This window comes from Talpa europaea, assembly GCF_964194135.1.
Source record: "Talpa europaea genome assembly, chromosome: 10".
NCBI lineage: Eukaryota > Metazoa > Chordata > Mammalia > Eulipotyphla > Talpidae > Talpa > Talpa europaea.
Window position 1 is genome coordinate 94,058,491 of NC_140077.1, and position 9,844 is coordinate 94,068,334.

The 9,844-nt window shown below is 55.1% G+C and overlaps 1 protein-coding gene across 1 annotated transcript; it reads right to left on the reverse strand.

Annotated features, from left to right (window-relative positions):
• Positions 1-3,765: 3,765 nt before the first annotated feature.
• PHYHIP (phytanoyl-CoA 2-hydroxylase interacting protein) lies at positions 3,766-9,622 on the reverse strand (the record flags this gene model as incomplete). Its single annotated transcript, XM_084244954.1, has 4 exons — positions 9,440-9,622; positions 8,078-8,252; positions 5,915-6,032; positions 3,766-4,300 (listed from the first exon to the last, which is right to left on the reverse strand). Exons 1-4 carry the CDS (start codon positions 9,602-9,604, stop codon positions 3,766-3,768), a joined length of 993 nt encoding a protein of 330 aa, XP_084101080.1. The 5' UTR covers positions 9,605-9,622.
• Positions 9,623-9,844: the final 222 nt, after the last annotated feature.

Sequence of the window (9,844 nt, forward strand, 5' to 3'; positions counted from 1 at the left end):
TCCCAAGTCACACCCTGTGTTTGACTGTCACTATAGACAAGGCCGATTCTAGGATCTGTGAAAAGCTTGCTGCTCCAGTTTGCAAAAATAGTGATGCCTGACTCAGGAGAGTTGGGGAGAGGGCAACCCAGATGTTTTCCCCAGAGAGCCATGAGGCCCCAATCCTGCCTCCTGCTGACCATTCTGCTTCTGCTTCAGCCCCCACCCAGCCCCCCACTCTCCCCGCCCCCATCCCAAGAACATCTGGTTCCAATCTCCTCCAGATGCTGTGGCCAAGCTGTTTTATGGCCAATCTCCTCAGCTCAGCTTCCTGAAGGCCTCCCTCCATTTCAGGAGATGGTCCCTCCTCACCCCTTACCTTAGGACCCCAGTCACTCTTTTTTGAACATGGGGAAGAGACACTAACATAAGACACACAGAGAAAACTGCGAGGGTCCTCAAAGCTGGCACCTCCTCTCCTACTATTTTGGGAGACCCGCCATCCAGTCAGAATTTTTTTTTTAAATGCTGACCCAGAAGGAGTGGGCAGGGAAGTGTGGGTGTTCCTCTGTGGGGAAGGGCGAGAGGGTAGAGGGAGTGAGGGAGTGTGTATTAGTGAGAGTGTGTGACCATGTGTATATGTTGGGTGTGTCTGTGTTTGTGCCTGCACAGCAGAACAGCCCACCTGTAACGCCCTTTGGTGGCCACTACCTCATTTTCCCTCCCTGCTTGCACTGGAGCAGGCTGACTCAGGGTCCCTCGGCTGGACGTGGCAACTACAGGCCAAGATTTTCCCTCACGTTGCAAGAGGCTGTGCTCTAAATCCACCCAGAGAGCGTGTGTGTATGTGCGCTTGCAAGTGTGTGTGTGTGTGTGTGTGTGTAAACCTCTCTCCTTCCACTGGGTCAGATTAGAGAAACAAAGGACAGAAGGGACGCCAGGGCAGACTCCAGCAAATGCCTTAGCCCAGCACTGTCTGACCAGCCCCAGGCAGCCAAGGGCTGGGCGTCTGGGGAAGGGATGAGACCACACTCTGCGGAGGAAATCTGCATGTAGCTCCACCCCCACCCTGCTTCATCCCCCTCAGCCCCTTCTAGGAGGACACTGAGAGCCAGTCCTCTCCTCCTAAGAAACCCTGAAGGGTTCACTAAAGGAAGGCTGAAGCCTGCCCCTCTGGGAGACTGGAAACCCATCAGCTGGTGCAGGGGCGCCTACCCAGAGACAGGTGGAAGGGTGCGGGAGGTCACTCCCTGTCCTTGGAATTCTGAACTACACACACTGCCCACTGCGCCTTTCAGCCTCCTCAGCATCTACGACTCCACAGCGCCCCCTGGTGTTATTCTGGAAGAAGGCGCAGCCTCAGTCAGTGGAGCATGTGGCCAGACCCTGGGGAGGGCAACGTGTCTGAGAAGGAACATGCTTTAGTCTTACTGTCCCAGATGGCCCCTGGCGGAGACATGGGGAGACAGGACAAGGAAATGGGAAGATTCCAGCTTCTGAATCAAATTCTGGGCACGGTCACCTCCTGGATGTAAGACAAGACTTTTGACTTCCTTGTGCCTCACTTTCTCCATCTAATACATGGGAATAAATAATATGGCCCAGGAAAGACTGAAAGAGCAGATGCATGTGAAAACACCCAGCCTGATGGCACATAGTAGGCCTTCAGGAGGGTTTCTTTACCCTTCTTCAGTTTTCCATCCTAGCCCAAAGAGGCTGTGCCTCAAGTTGTAGATGACACATTTGGCCATGAGCCAGGCAAGGTCAGTGAGGTGACTCTGATTTTTCTGGAGCTTCTCCACTCCAGCAGAGGATCATTTTAATAAGTCCATAATAATAGACGCAGAAGTGACTCACATCTGCAAAGAGGCGCCCTGCTGGGGGAGGAGGGGACACTGGGCTCTGGGGGAGGGAAATTCAATAACATCTGGGTCTGAGGGAAAGGCAGGCTGCTGCAGTGGGAAGAACTTCCAATGGGGGGTGACGGGGCCTGGAGGCCTTGGTTAGACCTTCAGATTGCTGTAGAGTCTCCCCTAAGAGGCCTTAGTTTCCCCATCTGCAAAATGTAGGGTAGCACCAAATAACCTCCAAAATCCCTTCCAAACTCAGGGTGTGGCTTTGTTTTCTGAACTCTGCCTTCCACGGTAAGATTTGGGGCACCCTTAGAGATGATACCAGGCAGCCTGCCCTGGGAGACCCCTCATTTATGCTTCCCCATGATCGTACAATTTGCCCACCCTCCCTGAGCCCAAAGAGAGGCGGGGCTCAGGCCATGGCGGTTTATTGAGCACATCGCAAGCACAGCACAGGCGGGTGTGCCCCAGCCCAGGGCAGACACAGGGGCCAAGGGAGGGCAGGGGGCCACCCCCACAACAATGCTGTCAGCAGAGGGGGACAGGCCTGGGGCCTGTGTCCTCTCCTCCATGCATCTTCCAGGGTCCCCAGACCTTCTGACCCATGCTATGGGGACAGCTTGCCACACTGCTCCCCCTGGCTACAGAAAAGGCCACCAGCTGTCCCACCTGCCCCTCGCCGAGGTATGGCCTTGTTGGCCAGCTGGTCCCTTCTGTCCTTCATCACAGAAATCTGGCTGTCACTGTGGGAACTGCTCTCCTCCACCTGACATCACTTCCACCAACCCCCAACAGCTAGCTGCCTCTATCGGCATCTCTTCAGGTCACCCCACCTGGTCTGCTTGTCCCAGGGGTCCACCCGCATCACCTTTGTGGCCATATAAATTAGGAAGTAGGCGAAAATGCTGGCAGGCCCTAGAAAGACTTCCCCAAGAATCCCCCAGGGAAGGGATTCTGCCAATAGGCTCAGGGTGGGAGGGGGTGGCAGGGAAGCCACAGTCCAGATCACACACAGGCACAGTGCAGCGGGCACCGCAGCAGAGAGCGTGAGCAAAGCGCACAGCCAGGCAGGGCGCCAGGGCTCTGCAGGAAAGCCACCCTTCCTAGCTCCATCCCGGGCCCCCTCAGGGCACGAGGCAGCCCACTCCCACTGAGGAAGGGGTCCTTCTGGGTCTCAGGGGTCTCTTCCCCCCTCCTCGACCCCAGTGGCTGCCATTCCAGACCCCAGGACTCTGAGCAAAGGAGAAGGTACACTGGGGTATGCACCATCTCCAGATAGAAAAGGGGAAAATCCTAAAAGCCCAGAGTCCCCAAAGCCACGAGAAAAAGAGTCCCTTTCTGGAGGGCAGGTGGAGAAGGGGGGCAGCTCTCCCCATGCAGGAAGAGGGTGCTGTGGGCAGAGGCAGCCCAGGGTCACAGAGGTGAAGGAGACTATTTATAGAGGGAATGGCCAGGTTTGGAGCAGGGAGCCCTAACTCAGAGGGTCGGGCGCTCTGCGGAGGGCCCTGAGCCAGTGGGTGGGGCTGAGGAAGGGTGCCCACAGCTCGCTGCATCTCCTCCAGAAGCAGGCAAGCTACACGTGGGTTCCCTGGGAGAGCCCAAGGCATCAGGTCTCCATGGATGGAGGCCAGGGACGAGGCAAGAAACAGCAGGATGGGAAACCAAAGGAAAGGGAGATCTCCAGAAATCCAACCCACCCAGCACCCTATCGTGGCTAAGAAGCCTTTCCAAGTCCCCTAAGCCTGGGTGAGCGGTGCCTACCAAGAGGGCCACCCTCTTTTGCCTCTAATGTCAGGGGGTGGGGGAGCGGGGAGACCAATGGTTCGGAGGGAACAGAGGGGGGAGCAGGGGAGAGAAAACCAGCTCCCTGAACCTAGGCCACCAGAGCGACCTCCTGTCATCTCTCCCCGGGCCCCCAGCTCCCCAGGAGTCCCTAGCGCCCCACGCTGATGTTGCAGGTCTTGCAGCTGGGGTCTTTCTTGGCGTCGGCTGTGGACAGGCTCATGAGCTGGTGCCCACTGATTTCCCCCAGCGTGCCCAGGGACAGGTCGACCGGCTCAGTGTAGATGATCTCCAGGATGAGGTCCTGGGCGTGGCGGAACACCAGCTCCCCATCCTCCACGCTGCAGGTCAGGAACTTGTTGCAGGCAATGTCCAGGAGGGGCAGGCGGTCGCGGCAGAAGCGGTCCCCCAGGGAGCCCTTGGGCGCCAGCACTAGGATGGCATAGTGGTAGGCCGTGTACATACAGTAGAAGTCCGCAAAGTAGAGGTTGGTGCTGGGGTTGAAAAGGCGCTGGGCGGGGATCTGGAAGCGCCAGCGGCCATAGGGGGAGTCTTGAGGGGGCTGGCCAGTGTTGAATTCTGTGTTGCAGCTGAAGAAGACTCCGTGGAGCATGCCACTGGTTGGGGAGCCGTGGCTGCCACTGTTGTCTTTCAGGTACGGCTGCAGCATGTTCCCGCAGTGGGTCCTGCCGACCCGGGGGAAATGCCAAAGGAAAGAGAAAATGCTGGTTAGCTGGGCTGAGGCTTGCCTGGTGTGTGTGTGTGTGTGGTCGAGAAGAGAGTGAGACTAGCTCCCAGCTCTCCCACCAGCTGCCGCCTCCACCAGTCACAAATAGAATGTTCCAGAATGAGAGCAGGGAGATGGGTTGGAGATGGGCTGATCCAGCCCACTCCTTCACTGAGGAGAGATCTGAATTTGCCACTTCCCTAACTTAGAAATGGGCTTGCACGAAAAGCAAGACCAACACAATCTGGTCTTTCAGGCCCCACCTCCTATCGAGCCTACACCCGCAGGTAACAGTCCTCGGACCACATATAAATCCCAGTCCCTGGTTGGTCCTGCCTCTGAGCCTTTGCAGCACTCTTCCCTCTGCCTGGGCTGCCCTTCCCACCTGTCTCCTCCTGGCCCAACAAACTCCCAATCATCCTTCAAAGCCCAGCACAGGTATCCCCTCCTCTCCAAAACCTTCCTGGAACATCAGACACTTGCATTCAACAAACTTATCACTGCTTACTACATGAGGATATTGAATTTTACTCAACAATTACACATACTTATGTTCAATCTGTTGGTGCTATAAGTTAAACTGAGGTTGTAGAGAGGAGGGACTGGGCTTTTACTCATCTTTATATCCTAGCACATATGGGTGTCTCTCTCTTCCTTGCTGATAAGAGGAGCCCCAACTGGGTCAGTGCCCTACCACTACAAACCGCTAGTACAAACACCTACGCTAGTCCTGCCAGGTCGCGCTACCCTGGAATCAGGTGAAATCACCCTACCCCCGCTGAATGCAATTACAGAGAGAGAAATCATGGTGGTTTGCCCCAGCCCAATGCAAAAGGGATAAGGACTTGGAGCAGTGGCAGCAGTTGAGGGAGAGTGAGCAGTGCCTGGTTCAGCTTCACTCTTGCCTGATCCTGGCTGTCCTCTGGGCCTTAGGCTCCCTGTCTGTAGACAGGGTATTGAAGCAGATCCTTAATTTTCAAGCATTTTGGTACTGCAGAGTCCTGTTTTTTCCCAAGAAAATTATACATTGGCAGGTGATAAGCAGACAAAATTGAGGCTGCTCTGTTGCATGATAGACATGGGGCCCACCAAACCTCATCCTCTGATTTCCTCAACACTCCCTTGGCCCACCCTAAAGGGTTCCCTGAGACACCTCCCTAGAGCACACGGTTTGAAAACCATGACCTGGTCCACGCTCAGAATTCTTTTACTCTATGCTCCTCTCACCACCTCTCCCTGGGACCCAGGGTCTGAATTGAGAGATACTGACTTTGGCAATAGAATCCAGTGGAAGCTGTCATAGAGGAGGATCAATCCCTGGAGCTAGTTCACCCAGGTCTGTTAGCACGGTGTCCCAGGGATCCCCACACCTACAGCCCTCTCCACCCCTAGGGATCGTCCCCAGTCCCAAGCAGCCATCCCTGCTCCCGCCCCCCAGCCAGCCTGTGATATGAGGGTGTGGGGACTCCAGAGGAGGGTCCAGCCACCAAGTATGTGGGATGACATCAGACAGCCAGGGCGGAGTGGGCAGGGGCGGGAAGAAGTGAGACCTGCCCCTCTGGGGCCCCTCTACCTGGCGTGCTGGAAGTACTCCTTGTGATGGTTGCGGTAGAAGACGGAGAAACGGAGCATGCGGCCTGCGATCTGTTCTGCCTTCTCTTGCAGCTGGGCCAGGTGCTCCTTGGCATAATCTGCAAGAGTCCCTGGGTGAGCTGATAGTCCCTGGGCTCACCACCCTCACTGGCTGGCCTATCTCTATCCTCAGAGCTCAGGGGAAGCCAGACAGGAACGGCCTGGGGCCTGGCTGGGTCATGGGATGCTGTCTGTCCTGCACACCCTCCTTGCTAGAGGTCCAGGGCTCTCTGGGTCAGAAAAGGTAGGAGACTGACTGTACAGTTATAGTTATGTCGGGGGCCCAGGGACTGTAACCCAAGGCCATCCTCATGTGGAAAGCGGTAGTAGGCAAAAGAAGGGTTGAGAGGGGAAAATGTTTGGTCCTTTGGAGAGAGCCCCTCAAATGCAGCAGGTAGGAGGCTGCCCACTTCCCACACAGGCACCAGCTGGAATTACATGTGGGGGTTTTCAAGGAGCCTGCGGAGAACCTAGTTTGGTCTTCACAGAGGTGAATGCCTAGGCAGACCAGGGTCTGCTTCAGCAGCCTAGGAGAAGCAGGGAAGGTTGGAAATATGGGAGTAAAAGTAGGCCCTTGTTCATGGGCCAAGGCCAGAGGTTGGGGCCTGGAGCCAGGCAGGGCTGCTGGAAGCCAAGGGAGAGCCTTTGTGCAAACTTTTAAAAGGTGCCCTTTCCTCCTTGCTGATGAACCCCTGGCCAGGGTGCATGGCCTGGCAAGAGGAGGTAAACTGGACAGCAGCCATCCCTAGCTCCCCAGTTGGAATTGAACTACTCAGGGTAAACCAAGAGACTTTGCGCCACAAGGAGCCAAAGCATCCCCAGAGAGTGGGGTTTTGCAGCTGAGCTAAGAGAAAGCACAGCTCAAAAGACAGAAGCTCAAGGAGACTTGGGACACAGGTCTTGGCAGACACTCGAGCCAGTAGCCTGCAGGCCCGAGGCTAAGAATGTTCTTGCTCCTTCCTAGTGACAGAGGGCGATCTGGAGCAGTTCCCACTGTGGACACCAGAAGAATGGAAAATTGTGGGGCAGATCCTGGGTCATCAGTGACCAAGTACAAACAAGCCTGGTGTTTGTTCACACTGGAATTTACAAGCTAAGTTCTACTAAGGGAGCTTGCAGGGCCATTGAATAGGGATCATTTTCCCAGGCTAAGTGGAGGCTCAAGACAAACAAAATGTGATTGCCCCACCAAGAGTCCATTGACTGGTGATGGATAAACCAGATGTTTACCACACAAGTAATGCCACACAAAAGGGTATTATTCAGCCTTAAAAAGAAAGGCAATTGTGGCACATGCTACAACATGGATGGGCCTTGAGAACATCAGGCTAAGTGAAATAAGCCAGACACAGAAGGACAAACACTGTATGAATCCCATCACAAAAGTTCCCCAGAGTAGTGAAATCAACAGAGAGAAATTGGAATGGCTGTTGCCAGGGCCTGGAGTGAGGGGAACAGGGAGTTGCTGTTTAATGCACAGAGAGTTGGAGTTTGGGAAAATTAAAAATTTCTGAAGACCAGAGCTATGGGGGAATGAGAAGCAGGGGGGATGAGTAAATGAGAAGCAGGGGGAATGAGCAGGTGATTTATGCATGAAAACCAGATCTTTGGGGGTGGGTGTGAAGTAGTAGATACGATGGTGAGGGGTGAAGCTGTGCACCTGAAACTTGCACAGCTGTGTTGTAAAACAGTGTAAACTCAGTTAAAAAAAAATAGTTCTGCGATTGCTTGCATAACAATGTGAATATCCTTACTACTGCTGAACTATATATTTAGAAATGATGAAGATGACAAATGTTATGTTACATGTATTTTGCCACAATTCAAAATATATATGTATGCTTGCCCCAAACCAGAAAATGAGCCCCAGGCCTTCACGGAAGTGGGATTGCCAACATGAAGAGGAGCGCCGAATCCACCTCCTGCATGGCACAGCAGGCTTTGGGGCCCCAACAGGAGGGGTCTCATGCACATGCATCTCCCTACGGTCTCGGCGTGGTGCCCGGTGGACAGTGGATGGTCCTAAGAGCTTGCTGGGTTAAGATGAAGCCCCTCCTGACCATAACTAAACCGGATGTGCCAAAGCAAGACAGCAAGGCCTCACCCCCCGTGCAGAACTCCACTGTCTCGCTCCAGCCAGACACCAGGTACTCCCCGTCGCTCTGCTTCACAGCCGTCTGCACCGCCACGCTGTACTCTGTGCGGGGGCTCAGGAACCAGTGGCCTCTAACTGTCATGGGCAGCGGCACAGCCTTGGCCACCAGCTTGGTGGGAACATCCTGGGTAGGGGGGCAGACAGAGAGCCAAGAGTCAAACTGGGAGTCACACCCTGTCTTGGCATTGCCCCAGACCTCCCACCCCCCAAACGGCCCCTCGTCTTCCCGCAACTAGGGAGGATTCAATGGCTCTGTGCCTTGGCCACCACCTTCCTGCAGAAGCAAGCAGTGGTCATGGAGAATGCCATGCAGACAGTCCCCAGCACCAGCCCTCCTGAACCCCCCGCTGCCCCTTCTCTTGCAAACTGAGCAGAAAGGCCCGTGGGGTGGAGGCCTGCAAAGTTGAGGACAGCGAGACCTTCGTTTTCGAGGGAGACTTCGAGAGCTCTGCACACGGCTGTGCCGTCTCCACGGCAACTGCAAATGCTGAGAAGCCAGGGAGGAAGGGAAAATATGCCTTATTCTTTGGGGGGAGGGTTAAGGGGGTGGTGTTGAACATTCACGTCACCGTGGCAACTGGCCTGCCAAAAGACACCCAGATCGGGAGAGCCAGTTCCAAAGAGAGAGAGGGTGAGTAACCCACACGAAGCAGTCGTCGTGGGAACGGGCTCTTTCCCACCTCACTCTCCCCCCTTCCTCTGCCAGCTGGAGAAGAGGGGAACCTTCCTCCCACCCACCCCCACACCAGCTCTAACCCAGGAAGGGCACCCTGGCTAGCCCAGCTCATTCCTTTTGTAAACCCAACAAATAATGGGCCAGAGGGCCAGGAGCAGAGGGGACCACAGGGCTTGAGGGACGGGGGGCGGGGAGAGTCGTCTTCAGGGAAGACCAAGCAAACGGCCTCAACCTGCCTACGGCCCTTGTTATCCAGCCAGCCAACAAGTCTGCTTCCTGAGGGCCTTGGTGAATGCTGACGCCATCCCCAGGTGTGATGCCCACATGGCCCACCGACCTGGGTGCTCCTGCCCCGTCTGAAGACCCAGCTGTGATGCCAAGGATGGTGTCCACTCTGCACCAGGCCCTGAGTCGAGCACCATGCAAGCAACACCTTGCTGAAGCCTCTGAGGACCAACATTATTGTCACCCCCTTTTCACCAGCAAAGGGACTCAGACTCAGAGAGGCTAAAAAACTTTCCCAGGATTACACAGCAAGAAAAGTCTGGATTTGAATCAGGTCTCTCTGACTCAGCTATCTCAGAGTGTGTCCCATTATTCTGACTCCTTGAAGGGTATGGGTACCCCCTACTCACCCTGTGTTTGAACTTGTTGGAGTTCTTATTCTCCTTCTTGTTAAGGTCAATGAAGTAATGGGTGACACGCTCCAGGTCAGTGTTCTCCATGGTCCAAGAGATGCGAAAGGAGTCACAGGTTATGTTGTTGACCTCAATGCTGTGGGGTGTGGACAGCAGCTCCATGCTTCCCGCCGGTTTGTCTCCTGTGAGGGCTGAGGGGAGAGGAAGAATTGGCACCTCCCTCCCCACCATGGAGCTTTCTGGAATGTCCTACTTCCAATCTTCCTCGAAAGGTGGAACCTGGAAGACCCACTGCTCGGTCCTGCCTCATTTAGTCAGATAGAGGGATTGCACCAGGCAGGAAGACAGGCGAGAGGACCAAAGGTGGGGTGGTGTCCACTGGGGGACTCTTGGCTCTCTTGG